Here is a 20,210-nt window from a genome sequence, read left to right as displayed (position 1 = left end):
TTCTTCTCTTTTCTTTGCAATCTTACTTTTTGTTTGTTATTTTCATTTTGGTGAACCCTTTATTCCCCGTGAAAATGGCCAAACACTTGAAAGACCTCCTTTCTGAGGGTCGTGTCTCCGAATTCCGGCGACACTTTTCTATCCCCGACAATGTTCATCTATCTCTAGTGACGGACAACACTCTGGATATGGAGAGAGAGGATCAAAATTCATTCGTCTTTCCTCTCCTATCCATTGCAAAGGGCGGGGTCCGTTTTCCCCTACATCCATTCCTTAGGGCCGTCCTCCGCTATTGGGGTCTGATTCCTTCTCAGCCCAACGTGAACTTTTTTTGAATCGTAATGGAGATCGTAGAGTTAAACTGGCGCCTCAGGATCGATCTTGGGATTCCGGCCATTCGGCACTGCTATGCTTTAGCCAAATCTTCCGGTCGGCTTGGGCAGTACTTTCTTAGGGCCAAGGATACTGACCATCATTTGGTAACCATGCTCGCCAGTTCTGGCAAGCATGTGGATGACGTAATGGTCAATATCTGAGGGAACTGGGAATTTGGCGAAGGCGAGGATCGCCTAGACCCTATTCCCAGACGGAGAGGTGAACCAAGTTACCGTGTGTCTCCTTGTGTTTACTGAACTTTTCTTTTACTCGGCTTTCCCCTGGTGTCTAACCCTTTCCCTTTGCAGGCAGTAATTTGAAGAAGATTCTGGTTTCTACCGACGATGCGGTCCTTGCGCAGGTTGTGACTGCACTCGGATACTTCAGCCATCCAAACTTACAGAAGCAAGGGAGAGCGGCCCACATACTTCTTCGATACGAGCCTACTTACACTACTTTTTCGGCCGCTGACAATATTCCAGTTCCATCAGGTGATCGACAGCTTGCGGCTCTTATCTTCCCTAGCTTCAAGGGTCTCAGACAAGTTGGTCTCGAAGCCTCTGACTCGGGGCAAGATGTCGAGCCGGTGGTAGAGGTAGTCGCCGAACCAGACAGAGAGTTCACCGAGGAGGCCAAAAAGGTTGACGAGGCCCTAAACTCAGTGTTTGAGGCAGCCAGACGTAGTCAGCCTACCTCGCCGTCCACTTCGGGTCGGGCGGAGTTTTCTTTTGGAGATATTTTTGGAGGTTTGGAAGACTTACCCGGTGATTTTTTTGAAGGTATGGCTGGGGAAAGCCTCACACAGATGGCTCGAAAGAAAAATGCCGAGCGTATGGCTTCCCGAAAAAAGGCCGAGGCTGCCCGTTCTGGACCTGCCTTGGTTGAGTCTTCCGAACCCGTTATTGAAGAGCCGGCTAAGATTGTTGCAGCCGAAACAGCGAAAAAGGTTGAACAACCGGTCATTGATGAACGGTTGATTTCGGAAGAGCGGGGCAAGAAGCGTAGTGCCGAGGGAGAGACCGGTTCAGAAGATAGTCTTGCCGACAAAAGGCCTCGCTTAGAAGAATCGGACGTGGTTGTTCTTTTTATTGTTCAGCCAAAGATTAGAGACACACCGATTCCTTTTGACGTATCCATCATTACCGATTCGGCGGTAGCCTTGAGCCTGGCGGCGTTAGTCTCTCTACCTGCTGATAAGGCATCCTTTCATGCCGTGCCGAATTTGGTGGCCATAGCCCTATCTGCGCAGTCGGCCCTTTTGGTAGGTGAACTTTGACTTGTTTTGATTTTGGTTGCCTATGGCATCTAACGATCCCAACTCGTTTTGCAGACGGTCGGCCGGATCGCCGACTTGGGCCGCCGCCTACATGATGCCCTTGAGAGGATTGACCGTTTGTAGTCAGAAGTGGTCGATCAAAAGAGAAGGGCCGAGTTTGAGATGATGAGGACCGCTATGGAGACTGCGCGAGCCGATGCCGAAGTGGAAAGGGCTCGGGCTACCGATCAGCACCGTTCTGATGCCGAAGATAGGGCGAACGCGAGCAAAGAATTGCTTACGCTAGCCGAGGAGGCGCTTAACAAGATGGAGACTGAGTTAGCAGAGTTAAAGGTAGCCAAGGAAAAGACAGAATCTGAGGCTTCTGCCGCATTCGAAGCAGGAAAAGGCTCCGCCTTCAAAGAATACGTAGATGAAGTCCCCAAGTTCGAGAATCGGGGGTTCAAACATGGGTGGCTCAAGCCCCTTGATGCCACTGGGGTTACATTGGCCTCGCCAATTCCTTATGAGCAAGTGGACGCTGAGCCATTTGAGTCTAACCCTGAGGATTGATCTGGGAGTCTTTCGAATTTTATGAAATACTTTCCCTTTTAATGTATGTTTTTGTTTTTAGGACTTTTGTTTGTTCTGAGTAGTTTTCATGTATAAATTGGCTACTGTCTGCGCTCAATTTATTAATGAAAATTATCTTCTTGTTTCACTACTAATGCACAGTTTGTGATGTTATGTTGGTGTAGAATGTTTGCCTTTCACTACTTTTGTTAGAATGACTACTCTGTTGACCTTTCTATGATTGAATATCATGGCAATCTTATCATTCGTATGCCGAATAGTTCGTTGGTATTATGCTGAAATGACTTATGGGCCGGCTGGGGCATTTAATCCGAATAGATTGATTATTCTGCCCTTGCCCTAGGCGGTGCATGATCATTCGGGCGCCGGAGGAGATGAACTTAGTTCTGTTGTCGATTCATGGGCCGGCTGGGGCACTTAAGCCGAATGTATTGATAAATTTATCACGCCCTTGCCCCAGGCGGCGCATGATAATTCTGAAGTCGATTCGTGAGCCGGCTGGGGCACCTAAGCCGAATAGATTGATTAATCTGCCCTTGCCCCAGGCAGTGCATGATCATTCGGGCGCCGGAGGAGGCGAACTTAGTTTTGTTGTCGATTCATGATTCGGCTGGGGCACTTAAACTGAATGTATTGATAAATCTATCACGTCCTTGCCCCAGGCGGCGCATGATAATTCTGAAGTCGATTCATGAGCCGGCTGGGGCACCTAAGCCGAATAGATTGATTAATCTATCACACCCTTGCCCTAGGCGGTGCATGATCATTCGGGCGCTGGCGGGTCTATCTAGTCGGCATTGGGCGATTGAGGTTTTCACAATTAATGAAATTGCCTCGAGGGTGCTGCCTCTGTAAAGGATAAATGATTACGGGTACAACTTTTATAAATATAGTAAACAACTGACTCCAGCTTTTGAAGGTATCGTGTGAATGTCGAACAGACTTTTCTTTAACAGCAGAGGGGAAGCGAGGACGCTAGCTGTGCTGGGTGGAGACATGCATCGAGGTGGTGACCCTTCGCGCACAGGGGGTAGGAGTTCCAGGGATCGAGAGAGGCGTCTGTCTCCTTGACGTCGAAGCAGGTCGCCTAGGCGGGACAAGCAGTCGCAGGGCAGATCTTCTCAACCTTGAGTCGAGAAGGGATCTGACTCGAATCCATGCCCATTAAGCTTTGCAATATTTGTGGGGAATAGACCCATGACAGACGCGGACGTGATCGTTCGGGACCCAAATGTAGCGGTCGAGTTTGCTCGACAAATTTTTCCTCCTGAGGTTCAGCAATCAATGGTAGGTCGTCAGGACTATGAAGTATTTCGCGAAGGCATTCACGGGGCGGTGAAGGGGCTTTACACTGCCTATGAAATCGGCATGCGGTTGCGCGCTGCCCGCCGAGAAATGGAGAAGAAAGAGGAACGTATTCGAAGTTTAGAGGCTTGAGCGGAGGCGGCAGAGCGCGAGTTAAGGAAGACCAAGGCGGCCCAGGCACAACTCGCCGGGCACGGAAACCCAATCATGGAAGAAAGGGTTACCAGTCGGCTCATCAGTTCTGTGCTTGCCGATCGTGAGACGGCGAGTATGTTCGCAATGGAGAACGCGAGGAGGAGCGCGAATGAGCAAGGTTTCATTATGGCCGAAAAGTTGGAATCGAAAAGACCAAGGAAAAACTTGCCGAAGAAGTTTGCCGATGTGAAATCGTGGATTTAGGCACGGTTGGATCAAGGCATCTTAAGCCGCAGAAGCTCTTCAAGCGTCGGGCATTGATTCAGCATCGCCACTCTACCGCAGTAAACATTTTTCGTTTTCTGCTTTTGAAGTCGAGAAGAGTGAGGATGAGGGTGATGCCGTATAAGTATACTTATTGTAAGGTTGAAACGCAGATCGCGTTCAAAACTATGTGATATATTGCTTGTTTTATCGAATAAAAAATGTTCTATGATAAATATTTTGTTGCAGTTCGTATTTGGTATGTATGCATTTCGTTTTACTGTACATGTTTGAATGAATGTATAAACGTTGATCGGCAGGGTCGACCCATACGTGATAGCCGTTTATCCCTGAATGAGGCTATTGTAACTTGAGGAAGCCGAAAGCCAATGGGGAGAGTGGCTGCGGCAAATTCAACTCGGCTCGGGGCCTAGATTTTCGGCCAGTGTACGTGCTTCAAAAAGTTGTTTGGATAACTACGCCGTGGCGAATGTCAACCGACATTTTTCTCATGGAGTTTAGTGTTAGTGAAATCGCCTCGGGATTGGGGCCTCGAGATCGCTGCCAGTATTGAAAATAAAAGGAGTGGGCGCTTCGCGTAGATAAACAATCACTCATGTGTGGTGGGATAAGTGGGGATGTTAGTTAGTGACTGGAGTTCAGCCAATCTTGGTGTTGCCATGGAGCGCGGCAAAGGACCCATCCGTATGGGAAGTAGGGCGCCCAAAAGTTGGCATGAATCTTCAAGTCGTCGAAGCAAATCACCCCGAAAGGAAAGGCAACGACCGTTGGGTTTTTATCCTTCCTTGTCCTGGATCTTTGCCTTGACATTGTCAATGGTATCAGGGGAGGACTTGGGCACAGTTGGCTCAAGGTATTGCAAACCGCAGAGGACTTTCGGGTGACGGGAGTTGATTCGGCGCTGCCGCTTTACCAATGCGTCTTCTCCCTTTTTTAGCTTTTGAGTTTGGAAATGGGTATTGTAATGCTCAAATGCAAGTTGCGTTTATGTAACAACTGTGTGATTAAATAAAAATTGTAATGCTCAAATGCGGGTTGCGTTTATGTAACAATTGTTTGATCGAATAAAAAGCTTTATTTCGAACATTTGCGTCTTATTCTGAATTTTTTATATACTTAGTTAAGCACCTTATTTGCATCTTATTCTGAATTTTTTATATGCTCAGTTAAGCACCCTATTTCTGATGTTGGCGAGTTTTCTTTTGTTCGTGCCAAAGGGCACTCTGAATCCGGAGGCTAAATCAGCACTTAGGTGTCACGCACCAAAGGGGGCTCTGAATCCGGAGTCTTAGTCGGCCCTAAGGTGTCATGCACCAAAGGGGGCTTCGAATCCAGAGACTTTAATCGGCCCTAAGGTGCCATGCACCAAAGGGGGCTCCGAATCCGGAGACTTAGTCGGCCTTAAGGTGTCATGCACCAAAGGGGGCTCCGAATCCGGAGACTTTAATCGACCCTAAGGTGCCATGCACCAAAGGGGGCTCCGAATCCGGAGACTTAGTCGGCCTTAAGGTCTCATGCACCAAAGGGGGCTCCGAATCCGGAGACTTTAATCAGCCCTGAGGTGTCATGTACCAAACGGGGCTCCGAATCCGAAGACTTTAATCGGTCCTGAGGTGTTATGCACCAAAGGGGGCTCCAAATCCGGAGACTTTAAACGGCCCGGAGGTGTCATGCACCAAAGGGGGCTCTGAATCCGAAGACTTAGTTTGACCAATCATGATATCCACGAAAGGGTCTCCGAATCCGGAGTCTTATTCGGCCCTAAGGTGTCATGCACCAAAGGGGGCTCCGAATCCAGAGACTTTAATCAGCCCTAAGGTGTCCTGCACCAAAGGGGGCTCCGAATCCGGAGACTAAGTCGGCCCAAAGGTGTCATGCACCAAAGGGGCTCCGAATCCAGACACTTGAACCGGCCCTAAGGTGCCATGCACCAAAGGGGGCTCCGAATCCAGAGACTTTAATCGGCCCTGAGGTGTCATGTACCAAAGGGGGCTCCGAATCCGGAGAATTTAATCGTCCCTAAGGTGTCATGCACCAAAGGGGGTTCCGAATCCGGAGACTTAGTCGGCCCTAAGGTGTCATGCACCAAAGGGGGCTCCGAATCCGGAGACTTAGTTCTGCGAATCGTGATATCCACGAAGGGCGCTCGGAATCCGGAGTCTTTAATCGGCCCTGAGGTGTCATGCACCAAAGGGAGCTCCGAATCCGGAGACTTTAATCGGCCCTGAGGTGTCATGCACCAAAGGGGCTCCGAATCCGGAGACTTAGTCGGCCCTCAGGTGTCATGCACCAAAGGGGGCTTCGAATCCGGAGACTTAGTTTGGCCAATCGTGATATCCACGAAGCGCGCTCCGAATCCGGAATCTTTAATCGGCCCTAAGGTGTCATGCACCAAAAGGGCGCTCTGAATCTAGAGTCTTTAATCGGCCCTAAGGTGTCATGCACCAAAGGGGGCTCCGAATCCGGAGACCTTAATAGGCCCTGAGGTGTCATGCACCAAAGGGGGCTCCGAATCCGGAGACTTAGTCGGCCGTAAGGTGTCATGCATCAAAGGGGGCTCCGAATCCGGAGACTTAGTTTGGCCAATCGTGATATCCACGAAGGGTGCTCCGAATCCGGAATCTTTAATCGACCCTAAGGTGTCATGCACCAAAGGGCGCTCCGAATCTGGAGTCTTTAATCGGCCCTGAGGTGTCATGCACCAAAGACGGCTCCGAATCTGGAGACTTTAATCGGCCCTGAGGTGTCATGCACCAAAGTGGGCTCCGAATCCGGAGACTTAGTTTGGCCAATCGTGATATCCACGAATGGCACTCCGAATCCAGAGACTTTAATCGGCCCAATGGTGTCATGCACCAAAGGGGGCTACGAATTCAGAGACTTTAATCGGCCCTAAGGTGTCATGCACCAAAGGGGACTCCGAATCCGGAGACCTAGTTTGGCCAATCGTGATATCCACGAAGGGCGCTCCGAATCCGGATTCTTTAATCGGCCCTGAGGTGTCATGCACCAAAGGGGGCGCGGAATCCGATGACTTTAATCGGCCCTCAGGTGTCATGCACCAAAGGGGGCTCCGAATCCGGAGACGTTAATCGGCCCTAAGTGCCATGCACCAATGGGGGCTCCGAATCTGGAGACTTAGTCAGCCCTAAGGTGTCATGCACCAAAGGGGGCTCCGAATCTGGAGTCTTTAATTGGCCCTGAGGTGTCATGCACCAAAGGGGGCTCCGAATTCGGAGACTTTAATCGGCCCTGAGGTGTCATGTACCAAAGGGGGTTCCGAATCCAGAGACTTAGTTTGGCCAATCGTGATATCCGCGAAGGGCGCTCCGAATCCAGAGACTTTAATCGGCCCTATGGTGTCATGCACCAAAGGGGCCTATGAATCCGGAGACTTTAATAGGCCCTAAGGTGTCATGCACCAGAGGGGGCTCCGAATCCGGAGACTTAGTTTGGCCAATCGTGATATCCACGAAGGGCGCTCCGAATCCGGAGTCTTTAATCGGCCCTGAGGTGTCATGCACCAAAGGAGGCGCGGAATCCGATGACTTTAATCGGCCCTCAAGTGTCATGCACCAAAGGGGGCTCCGAATCCGGAGACTTTAATCGGCCCTAAGGTGCCATGCACCAATGGGGGCTCCGAATCTGGAGACTTAGTCGGCCCTAAGGTGTCATGCACTAAAGGGGGCTCCGAATCTGGAGTCTTTAATTGGCCCTGAGGTGTCATGCACCAAAGGGGGCTCCGAATTCGGAGACTTTAATCGGCCCTGAGGTGTCATGCACCAAAGGGGGCTCCGAATCCAGAGACTTAGTTTGGCCAATCGTGATATCCGCGAAGGGCGCTCCGAATCCAGAGACTTTAATCGGCCCTATGGTGTCATGCACCAAATGGCTCTACAAATCCGGAGACTTTAATCGGCCCTAAGGTGTCAGGCACCAAAGGGGGCTCCAAATCCGGAGACTTAGTTTGGCCAATCGTGATATCCATGAAGGGCGCTCCGAATCCGGAGTCTTTAATCGGCCCTGAGGTGTCATGCACCAAAGGGGGCGCGGAATCTGATGACCTTAATCGGCCCTCAGGTGTAATGCACCAAAGGGGGCTCCGAATTCAGAGACTTTAATCAGCCCTAAGGTGCCATGCACCAAAGGAGGCTCCGAATTCGGAGACTTAGTCAGCCCTAAGGTGTTATGCACTAAAGGGGACTCCGAATCCGGAGACTTTAATCGGCCCTAAAGTGCCATGCACCGAAGGGGGCTCCAAATCTGGAGACTTTAATCGGCTCAGAGGTGTCATACACCAAAGGGGGCTCTGAATCCGGAGACTTAGTTTGGCCAATCGTGATATCCACCAAAGGGGGCTTCGATTCCGAAGACTTAGTTTGGCCAATCGTGATAACCACGAAGGGCGCTCCGAATCCGGAGCCTTTAATTGGCCCTGGGGTGTCATGCACCGAAGGGGACTCCGAATCTGGAGACTTTTATCGGCCCGGAGGTGCCATGCACCAAAAGGGGTTCCGAATCCGGAGAATTAGTCGGCCCTAAGGTGTCATTCACCAAAGGGGGCTCCGAATCCGAAGACTTAGTTTGGCCAATCGTGATATCCACGAAGGGCGCTCCGAATCTAGAGTCTTTAATCGGCCCTAAGGTGTCATGCACCAAAGGGGGCTCTGAATCCGGAGACTTAGTTTGGCCGATCGTGATATCCACGAAGGGCTCTCTGAATCCGGAGTCTTTAATCGGCCCTGAGGTGTCATGCACCAGAGGGGCCTCCGAATCCGGAGACTTAGTCGGCCCTAAGGTGTCATGCACCAAAGGGGGCTCCGAATCCAGAGACTTAGTTTGGCCAATCGTGATATCCACGAAGGCGCTCCGAATCCGGAGTCTTTAATCGGACCTGAGGTTTCATACACCAAAGGGGGCTCCGAATCCGGAGACTTTAATCGGCCCTGAGGTGTCATGCACCAAAGGGGCTCCGAATTCGGACACTTAGTTGGCCCTAAGGTGTCATACACTAAAGGGGGCTTCGAATCCGGAGACTTAGTTTGGCCAATCGTGATATCCACGAGGACCCTCCGAATCCGCAGTCTTTAATCGGCCCTAAGGTGTCATGCACCAAAGGGGGCTCCGAATCTAGAGACTTAGTTTGGCCAATCGTGATATCCACGAAGGGCGCTCCAAATCTGGAATTTTTAATCGGCCCTGAGGTGTCATGCACCAGAAGGGGCTCCGAATCCGGAGACTTTAATCGGCCCTGAGGTGTCATACACTAAAGGGGGCTCCGAATCCGGAGACTTAGTTTGGCCAATCGTGATATCCACGAATGGCGCTCCGAATCCAGAGTCTTTAATCGGCCCTGAAGTGTCATGCACCAAAGGGGGCGCGGAATCCGATGACTTTAATCGGCCCTCAGGTGTCATGCACCAAAAGGGGCTCCGAATCCGGAGACTTTAATCGGCCCTAAGGTGCCATGCACCAATGGGGGCTCCGAATCTGGAGACTTAGTCAGCCCTAAGGTGTCATGCACCAAAGGGGGCTCCGAATCTGAAGTCTTTAATTGGCCCTGAGGTGTCATTCACCAAAGGGTGCTCCGAATTCGGAGACTTTAATCGGCCCTGAGGTGTCATGCACAAAAGGGAGTTCCGAATCCGGAGACTTAGGCCTCATTTGGGGAGTGGCTATTTTAGCCAAAAAGCCAAAAAGCCAACTAAAACTAGTCACATCACTTCTCTATTTTTCTGCACATCTTTTCGTAAAAAGCTAAAAAGTTACTAAAATAGCCTGTTCCCAAATGAGTATGGCCAATCGTGATATCCACGAAGGGCACACCGAATCCAGAGACTTTAATCGGCCCTATGGTGTCATGCACCAAAGGGGGCTACGAATCCGGAGACTTTAATCGGCCCTAAGGTGTCATGCACCAAAGGGGGCTTCGAATCCGGAGACTTAGTTTGGCCAATCGTGATATCCACGAAGGGCGCACTGAATCCGGAGTCTTTAATCGGCCCTGAGGTGTCATGCACCAATGGGGCGCGGAATCCAATGACTTTAATCGGCCCTCAGGTGTCATGCACCAAAGGGGGCTCAGAATCCAGATACTTTAATCGGCCCTGAGGTGTCATGCACCAAAGGGGGCTCCGAATCCGGAGACTTAGTCGACCCTAAGGTGTCATACACTAAAGGGGGCTTCGAATCCGGAGACTTAGTTTGGCCAATCGTGATATCCACGAGGGCCCTCCGAATCCGGAGTCTTTAATCGGCCCTAAGGTGTCATGTACCAAAGGGGGCTCCGAATCCGGAGGCTTTGTTTGGCCAATCATGATATCCATGAAGGGCGCTCCGAATCTGGAGTCTTTAATCGGCCCTGAGGTGTCATGCACCAAAGGGGGCTCCAAATTCGGAGACTTAGTTTGGTCAATCGTGATATCCACGAAGGGCGTTCCGAATCCGGAGTCCTTAATTGGCCCTAAGGTGCCATGCACCAAAGGGGGCGCGGAATCCGATGACTTTAATCGACCCTCAGGTTTCTTGCACCAAAGGGGGCTCCAAATCCGGAGACTTTAATCGGCCCTAAGGTGCCATGCACCAAAAGGGGCTCCGAATCTGGAGACTTAGTCAGCCCTAAGGTGTCATGCACCAAAGGGGCCTCCGAATCTAGTGTCTTTAATCGGCCCGAAGGTTTCATGCACCAAAGGGGGCTCTGAATCCGGAGACTTTAATCGGCCCTGAGGTGTCATGCACCAAAGAGGGCTCCGAATCCGGAGACTTAGTTTGGCCAATCGTGATATCCACGAAGGGCGCTCCGAATCCATAGACTTTAATCGGCCCTATGGTGTCATGCACCAAAGGGGGCTACGAATCCGGAGACTTTAATCGGCCCTAAGGTGTCATGCACCAAAGGCAGCTCCGAATCTGGAGACTTAGTTTGACCAATCGTGATATCCACCAAAGGGGGCTCCGAATCCGGAGACTTAGTTTGGCCAATCGTGATAACCACGAAGGGTGCTCCGAATCCGGAGCCTTTAATTAGCCCTGAGGTGTCATGCACCAAAGGGGTCTCCGAATCTGGAGACTTTAATCGGCCCTGAGGTGTCATGCACCAAAGTGGGCTCCTAATCCGGAGACTTAGTCGGCCCTAAGGTGTCATGCACCAAAGGGGGCTCCGAATCCGGAGACTTAGTTTGGCCAATCGTGATATCTACGAAGGGCGCTCCGAATCTGAAGTCTTTAATCGGCCCTAAGGTGTCATGCACCAAAGGGGGCTCTGAATCCGGAGACTTAGTTTGGCCAATTATGATATCCACGAAGGGCGCTCCGAATCTGGAGTCTTTAATCGGCCCTGAGGTGTCATGCACCAAAAGGAGTTCCGAATCCGGAGACTTTAATCGGCCTTGAGGTGTCATACACCAAAGGGGGCTCCGAATCCGGAGACTTAGTCGGCCCTAAGGTGTCATGCACCAAAGGGGGCTCCGAATCCGGAGACTTTAATTGGTCCTAAGGTGTCATACACCAAAGGGGGCGTTGAGAAATGAATGGAGCCACGAAGAAAAATGGTTTGCATTGTAGAAGTGATATATATACAAGTATCAAAGCCCACAGGTCGGGTCAGTGATAGGGTTTTCATTAAATCTCTACTTGTGCCGATTGGGGGGAGTTACGGATCTCTTCAATGCCATGGGCTGTCGGGAAGCGCACAAGCTGATGATAAGTGCTTAGAACGGCCTTCATAATATGTATCCAGGTTCGCCCCATGATGACATTATACGGCGAAGGGAGCTTTACAACCAGGAATTCAACTTCGACCGTTCTGGGGCCCGCTCGAACAGGTAGTATGATCTTCCCTAACGGGTATTCAGGATTCGTATTAAAGCCGAACAATGGGTGAGGCGCCGGAGACAGATCTGACTCGTTGAGGCCAAGTTTGATGAAAGTTTGGTAATACATAACCTCTGAAGTACTCCCCGGGTCTATGAGAATGCGTTCAATGGTGAACCGATTTATGCATAATTTAATGACCAACGGATCGATGTGGGAAGCTATTGTGTTGCTAAGATCGGAGTCATTGTAAGTAATTGTCGGAGCTTCTTTTGGCCATTCAGTCGGAATACGTTGCTTTTGGGGGATTGGATGCGACTGATTTAAGTGCACGGTTGGGGGTGCAGGCAGGCTGTAGATCATATGGATCATGCCAAGTGGAGGTGAGTCCTGCCTCAAGGCCAATGCCTGGGTTGGCTTTCCCTTTCTCACATACTGTTGCAGTCGGCCGTCTTGCACCAGTTCTTCTAGGTGATCCTTTAATGCGTAACAACTTTCCGTTTCGTGGCCGTGATCTTTGTGATATTCGCACCGCCTGTCACATCTCAAACTCGCCCCTAAAAGTTTGGGTATGACCACCTCAGAAACGGACATAAAACCTGATGAATATAACCTATGGGCCCTGAACGGAAGCATATATTAACATATAATAGCGTAACATAATACCCATTGAGCTACCACTACCATGCTAGGATCACAAATTACATAATGCAAATAAATATACAGAGACGTGCATCTGAAGACAGCTATGTACATATACATATACATATACATATACATCGATCTTAACAGACATTTAGGGTACAAATTAAAAACTTAGCAAAACTCCATAACTTGAACGATCAACATCTAGGAACTTAGATACTCAGGGATTGACAATTGGGTAACAAAAGCCACAAGTTAAGGTTGACCTCCAGGTTGAGTGCCTACAGAAACAAACATAGAATAGAGTGAGTCAAGCTCAGTGAATAATAGCACATAACAATTCAATGCTCAACGTGAATTATAATACATATCCGTGCATTTATCAACAAAGAGAACATATGGTTTATTTATTTCTGTATGCATAGCAAAGTATCTTTTTCAGAAAACTTGTCATATCTTGAATATTCGGGGTTTCATAGTGCATCTAGGCATTTTGGGAAAATTATCCAGAAAGTGTATCATATCATAAACATATCAGAAGTTCATAGCATTTTTCTCATTTCAGAAATTACTTATCATATGAAACATTTCGTAACTCAAAATACGGATTTCATTAAACATTGTATAGCATAGTCATGTTCAAAATCATTTATACTTAAAGTATCTTTTACAGAACGGCCTTGGCCCCAATCTTAAACACAGTGGCTTTAAGCCCTTAACAGAACGACATGAAATCCTTAACAAAATGGCATGAAGCCCTTAACAAAATGGCATGAATCCCTTATCAGAATAGCATAAAGCCCTTGAAACACATTGGCATTAAAGCCCTTGAAACATATGGCATAAAAAGCCCTTGAACATAGAGATATATGAACCCAAGAGGTGTCTCACACAGATTCTAGAGGTGACTCACGTCGTAGCACTTAGTTCCGTGTAGCACTTTGTTTCATACCAGAATGGCATAAGCCCTTATCAGATTGGCATAAAGCCCATGTAATGGCATAAAGCCCGTGTAATGGCATAAAGCCCATGTAATGGCATAAAGCCCTTGTCTTACATGTATGAACTCAAGAGGTGGCTCGTACGGATTCTAGAGGTAACTCGCATTGCAACACTTAGTTCCGTACAACACTTTGTTTCATACTTCATACAAAATGGCCATTGGCCTCATAACTTTCACATATGTATGGACTCAAGAGGTGGCTCGTACGGATTCTAGAGGTAACTCGCATTGCAGTACTTAGTTCCGTACAACACTTTGCTCCATACCAGAATTTCATAAGTCTTAAAGACCGAATCATCATATCATGTCTTAGCATAGCATAATTGGAACAGTAATAGAAATAATTCCAGTTTTCGTAGAATACCATTATGTAATAATGCCCATAAGTTTCCCATAGCTTGGTTACAAATTAATACAGGTGTCTCGCAGACAACTGAATAATAATAATAACAACTGTTAACTGAGGCCACATATATCATTACCATATGCTTAATAAGGACAGAATAACCCACATCCTAACGTGAGTCCCATAAGAATGTTACACATTTGCATGTTTGTCATAGGTTCTTAACGACCTTAGGTCCATATGTATCACAATGGAATAATCTTAGTTTCATACAGATACTTGGTTTAAAGATGAACATAATTCCATATATTCATTCAGAAACGACGTGGTTTGCTTATAAATAACAGAGAATTATTATTCGTTATTAACAGAACATAGTCATTTCAAAGTCATGCCGATGTATGCCAATCTTTCAACGTTCACATTGACTTTCAATCATCATAAATGTTCATGTAACACTTACAAGAAACAAAGCGTTAGTGATAATAGTTATCAATGATAAATAAAATGTATGTCTTCGTACTATTACTCACAGTGTTGTGATGACATGCTTGTTCCTCCCGTAGTGTGCCCTGCACACATTCAAACTTACAAATTAGTTCACTTCTCCTTGTTAAATCCTCTCTTGGTTCAATTCACTTCGAATGAATTTTACACATGTTAATAGGCATAAAATGCAAATTCTAAAAATATCCGAGGGTTCAACACGCAAAACAGAGAAACTCGTATTTTCCCACATGTGCCGCACGTGCGGCTGGGATCCCCGCACGTGCGGCGGCTGGTCCCACACGTGCGGCCCGCACGTGCCTTTTTGGCAGAATCAAAACCCCAAATTTGTTCTTCTCCCGCACGTGCGGCCACAACCCCCGCACGTGCGGCCATTGGCTCCCGCACGTGCGGCCATGAATCCCGCACGCGCGGCGATTCTGCAATTTCAGTCCGAATTTTGCTTCAAAATCACATCCTTTTGGGATACTTCCACAAGGCTCAAATTAACATGTTTAATCAATAAAACATAACCTAAAACTCATGTTAATAGGATCTCCAAATACATACATATCAATCTAGACATAAACTAGATTCTTGATTCTCAAACATAACTAAACTTTCTTATGCATTCAACATCACATATATATGCATGGTGAATTCTTCATAATTCTCATGAGAAACAAAAGATAATTTCTCCACATATATGCATAGACAACATAGTTGAAAATCATCCAATTTGAAAGCATGTTCCAAGTCCAGGTTGTACAATTATGATGGAATCACACTCAAATTCAAGAGAGGAGTTAGAGAAGCTAAAGAACTTACTTCTGAGCTTAGATCTTTCCAATTCTCTCTAGATTATTCAATCTCTAATCTTGTTGAAGTTTCCCCTCTAGGTCTTCTCTCACTCAATCCTTCCTTGTTCCACTCTTCCCTTCACTTGTCTCCCAATGGGGTTTTATGAGAAATTCCTAAGTCTTCTTCAAAGAGGTTTCTCATAGACATATATATATATATATACATATATTGAATAAAGACAAAAATCAATCGTTCAAACATCCGAAATTGAAATTTCCCAAACATGCTCAATATTACATAAAAATTATGCTGATCATATATATATAATCAATTTCAGTTAATTAAGGCCCTAAGGCTTCCAATTTCTGCTTCTAACTTAGAGATGTAACAGATATTTTCGCTTGTTGAACAGATGGATATCCTTAAACATGGGGTTTACTTACTTAGCCTCAATTTCTCATGGAATTTCACAACAAGCATTCAAAAACACAGAATAGGGTTTGAAAATATATTAGAAAACATACACGAGGGTCGGGTTATTACAAAAATGCTTCTTATTACGTAAAATTTACGATGATTCCAAATACAAAAGCAATTTCGGATAATCAGGCTTCCAAGGCCCTCAATTTCCGATCCAAACATTACAATCATAACAAAGATTTTTTCTTATCAAACAGATGCGCATCCTTAATCATAGGATTCATTTAATTAATCTTAATTTCACATAAAATTTCACAATAAGCATTTGAATGCACAGAACGTGGGATTGATATGATACCAGAAACACATATGAGGGTCGGGTTATTACACCACCTATCCCTCTTTTACGTGTCGGGTGGCCTCACCATCTTTGACGGCCATTTGAAGAATGGAAGGTGTTGGACTTTGGTCATTATTGCAGCAATTGGTTCTGACAACTCTGTGAACTTCTTGTCGGCACGCCTCGAATGCCTGCTGTCGACTTGCGGTTGTTCATTCGTCCGATGGGAGCATTGATCGCTTGATCGGCGATTATCCTGCCTTTTGTCTCGTTTAGCGCATTGCCGAGGCTCTGGGCTAGGAGGTGGCGCGGAACTTATTGGTTGAGCAATTTCAGGGGGTGCCGTTTTGTTGGACATTTGGCCGGCTTTTATTCTCAAGGCATCATCTTTCACTTTGCAATACTCTTCAACTTTCTTCATCAACACCCAGACTGTTTTGGGGGGTCTTCTAGTCAGGGAACTGCGAAGAGGGCTGTCAGGATGTAGTCCCATTTTGAAGGTGGTGATGGCCATAAAGTCGTTGCAAGCATCGTCGACGAGGTTCAAGCACTCCCAATAGCGCGCCGAATACGCTCTGAGCGTTTCTCCTGACTGAACCTGTATAGCCTAGAGAGAGTCGGCCTGTTTCGGTTGCACCTCGTTGGTGATGAACCTGGCCCTGAAGGATTTCTGTAATTGATGGAAGCTTTTGATCGAGGCCGGCTCCAACTTGTAATACCACCTGACAGCTAATGGCCTAGTCTGCTGGGGAATATTCGGCACATGAGGGCTTCGTTGTCTGCATGCAATGTCATGGCCTGCTTGTAGTGACGGATATGATCAGTGGGGTCTGATTTTCCATCGTAGAGAGTGAATGACAGAGCTTTGAACTTATTGGGCAGGGTCGCCCTTGCAATCCGTCGGACAAAAGGATCGTGCTGGTCCTCTTCATCTGAACGGCTCCTCCTGCGCTTGTTCCTTGTATGTAGACTCTTTTCAGAGGAGCTGGGAGTTTCAGATCGTCCCTTCTTGTTGAGCTCTGTGGTTAATGAGTTGGAGTCGTTATCGGTATCCTTTGGAAGGGCTCGAGGTCGTTGTCCACCGGCCCTCGGGGGTCGTTCGGGATCTTGGCACATGGCTTCTCTCGATTTTGCGACTTCGAGGGCCAAATCTTGACGGAGACATTCATTTTCAGTGATCATGTTCTCTAGCCTTTGTTCATTCTGCTTTGCTTGTTCGATGATCGCCTGCATTGTCTCGTGCGCTGACGTCGTTGGTGAGTCGAAGTTCAAGGCGCGTCTTGCAGTGATGGTTTCTTTTCCGAGCATATTTGCTGGAGTGAGGTCATCTCCCTGTGCGGTCTCGTCAATGGCTACCAGAGGATCTTCAGTCACGCCTGGCATGGATGTATTTGAGTATTCCCACAGACGGCGCCAATTGTGGAGAAGTGGTTTAGAAATACTCTTCAGATCCTGGGAGATGCTAGTGATCCTCAGCTAGTCACCTAAAAAGATACAAACACTCCGGTCGGGGGTGTCGGAATTAGCACTCCGACAGACAAGTTAGTTCAGACACTCAGGATAGCTTCTTTATTAATTTTTGTGAAGTGATCTTATATACCTTTCTACAACCGTTGTTCCTGTATTTATACCTGCTCTTTTTGATCCTCGGGGCCAGGGCCTACTTTTTAATCATTGTCCTTTCTTTTATTCGGCCCTAAGGACTTACACTTATTCGGCACATATATTATATTCGGCTCCCAACTCTCGTAGGATATAGCCAATTAATATCAGTCTTCCAATGGTACGTACCATCTGATTTTTCCATGTATTCGGCCCCCACACTGATATAGGAAGTTTCTCTGTAGGAGTGTTCAAAAATGCTGTTGCCAAAGGTGTCCACAATATAAGCTTTGGAGATCTTCTAGGAAATTTGGGAACCACCATGTAAGGTGCTTTGATGCACTGTTATATATTTGTACTTAATTTAGCACTGCACTGAACAAATAGGTTCATGTGCTACCTTGGATGTTTCTTGTGGATAATTTTCTTCTTTCGGTTCAGGGTATTGTTTTGGACCTTATGAGGGTAGCTAATGTAAACATTTGAAGGATACATGCTCTATTTGTTTGGTTTTACTGAGGCTATGGTGACATCCCTAAGTAAGATCATCCATACATTTTTTTCGTAGAGGAATATAGGATAAAGAGCAACATGCTAAGAACTAAGGAGAACTCCTCTGAGGCAATGGAAGCAAAAGGACAAAAAAACAAAAGAGGAACAAAAAATAGCATGAGTGCCATAGGTAATGGCTAGTACCTGCTTCCAGCCCTAGGATACCAAAGTAGTGGCAACCATGATAATGACTACATGTAGAAGTTCTTGTTAGTGTTGTGCCCTAAAAGCCAATCTTGAAGACATGGATGGGATAATTTTGTAAAAGACTCTTTTCATTTAATTAATAATTAAAGGGCAAGTTTCATTATCATGTTTTCTTTGTGTTATTTTATGTGGTAAGTCCATAGAATTGAGATTAAGAAGACATATTCTTAAGAGTTAAGAACATGAGACTTGTAGTCCACTGTGCATATGATTCCTTTCACAAGCATAGTGCTTGTGAAATGTTGGATGCACAAATACAAAATTATATGAGCGTTAAGATAGTCAAATGATGTTGCATTAGTTCTCTTCCCAAGTTTATGTTGTTCGTCTTGGGGCAAGAATGTCTTAGTTGACCATGTAATCCTTAACAAACAATATAAAAAGAAGAATTATAGAATAATAGAAAATGAAATCTTCATTGACACATTCAAAGTCTTGGTGCCAGTAAAATGTTGAAGTTTTAAAACATGCAAATTGTGTGATGCAAATTTTTTAGAGCGTTGTTGTTGTTCAAAGAAGAGGTTTTCATCTTCTTGTGGAGTACACACCTGTTGCCCTTGTTACTATTTTTGAGCCTTTCCATGTTTGAATTATGTTTGCTTCTTTTATTTTGTAGGTACAAGTTCAAATTCCAAATACCTTCATATTTTTCTCTTGTTATTCGAAGGTACCATTCTCTTGTACTAGTGCATGCATATACCTATCTATGTGTTGGATTAATGTTTGTGATAGTCGGATAATTCTCTTGGCCTATTCTTGATTGGACTTGTTGATTAACTTCAGGTTTCCTTTTTTTTCTTGCCATAATTCTTCATATAATATGCTCAAGAAAAGTTTTATGGCACATTCCAGCCTTGCTGGTTTGGAAGGCTACCAACTCTGACTGAAATTGTTTCTATGGCATATATTTCTGTTTCCAGGGGTTTAGAATGATTCGCTTTCTTAAACTTAGCTTGTCAAAGTCTATGAATTTTGATTTCTCAATTATTGCTTCTTTTTTTTTTTCCTTTTAATATTAAATAGACTAGATAGGAATGATGCTTATGAACACTCATTTAAGATGATGCCTCCCAGGAGAACCCCTATTTTACTATTCAAAAAAAAAAATCATTTAAGATGTCTATTTTTGAAAGCATTTGAACAAAATCATTCTACATGAATTTTATGCAAGATGAATACTTTGACTGATCATGATAATATATTGGTTTACATGCTTAAATTTTGACAGATCATGATAATAGCTTAAACACATTTATATGTGTGCTTTATTTGTGTGTGTTGTTTTTTGAATTTGGATTTATTATCATGGCATGTAGGATAGCTCATCGATTATCCATGAAGTGTAAGATCTCTCTTGTATACTCGTCTGACTTGAAGAGACCCCTTGATATAGCAGAGGCAATAGCAAGTAGCTGTGGCGATTTGGAGGTATGAATATGGAACAACATTGAAAATATGGTACTCATGTGATAGGAGCAAGTGGATTTGCTACAGCTGCAGCTGCAACTATTATAGGAACTGTTGTCGGTAATTTTAGAAAATCTCTTAATAGTTGTCGATATGTTTAGAAACTTAGATATGCATAGTTTTGGATGGTTTAAACTTTTTGTACAGTTTAGAACTTAAGGATATAGTTTTCGAATGTTTGAAATGTGTAGACAATTGTTGATTGTTTATAATTTATAGATATAGCTTCTTTTAATGTTTCAAACAATATTTTGGTGGTTGATTGATGTTTTATGATGCTTGTTTGTAATATTTATTAGATTGTACAAAATTGGTCAAATATAACCTGCTGAATTTATTAAAATAAAAAAAACTGCATATTCTATGACAGACATAATAAGTCGTTGTATTACATATTTTATGGTGTGCAATTAGTGTCGTTATTTGTCTCATCAATTAACGGCATGAAAAAGAAGTCATAGAAAAAGTAACAATGACGCACAAAATCCGTCGTTAAATAGTTTTTAACGACGTACTCTAGCATGTCATAGAAAAAGTAACAACGACGCATAAAATATGCCGTTAAATAGTTTTTAACGGC

The 20,210-nt window shown here is 45.7% G+C and overlaps 1 protein-coding gene across 24 annotated transcripts in view; it reads left to right on the top strand.

Moving 5' to 3' along the window:
* LOC145824542 (putative aarF domain-containing protein kinase At1g71810, chloroplastic) overlaps positions 1–19,874 on the top strand; it is a 34,166-nt gene extending 14,292 nt beyond the window's left edge. For 7 of the 24 annotated variants that reach the window (XR_014366288.1, XR_014366291.1, XR_014366287.1 and 4 more), the window contains 2 exons: positions 18,780–18,830; positions 19,480–19,874. Coding sequence is in view for 12 of the 24 variants with exons in the window: in XM_082924556.1 (XP_082780682.1) it covers positions 18,780–18,830; positions 19,480–19,597 (169 nt within the window). In the remaining 12 variants the exon portion in view is untranslated. Of the gene's footprint in view, positions 1–17,649; positions 17,734–18,779; positions 18,831–19,479 lie in introns of all 24 variants that reach the window. The other 17 variants (XR_014366290.1, XR_014366293.1, XR_014366295.1 and 14 more) reach the window with 5 other exon arrangements.
* Positions 19,875–20,210: the final 336 nt, after the last annotated feature.

The sequence above is a fragment of the Camellia sinensis genome, chromosome 4 (assembly GCF_055761805.1).
Source record: "Camellia sinensis isolate YWXY chromosome 4, ASM5576180v1, whole genome shotgun sequence".
Taxonomy (NCBI): Eukaryota; Viridiplantae; Streptophyta; class Magnoliopsida; order Ericales; family Theaceae; genus Camellia; species Camellia sinensis.
Note: the sequence above shows the minus strand (reverse complement) of the source record. Positions and strands in the feature narration are given on the sequence as shown.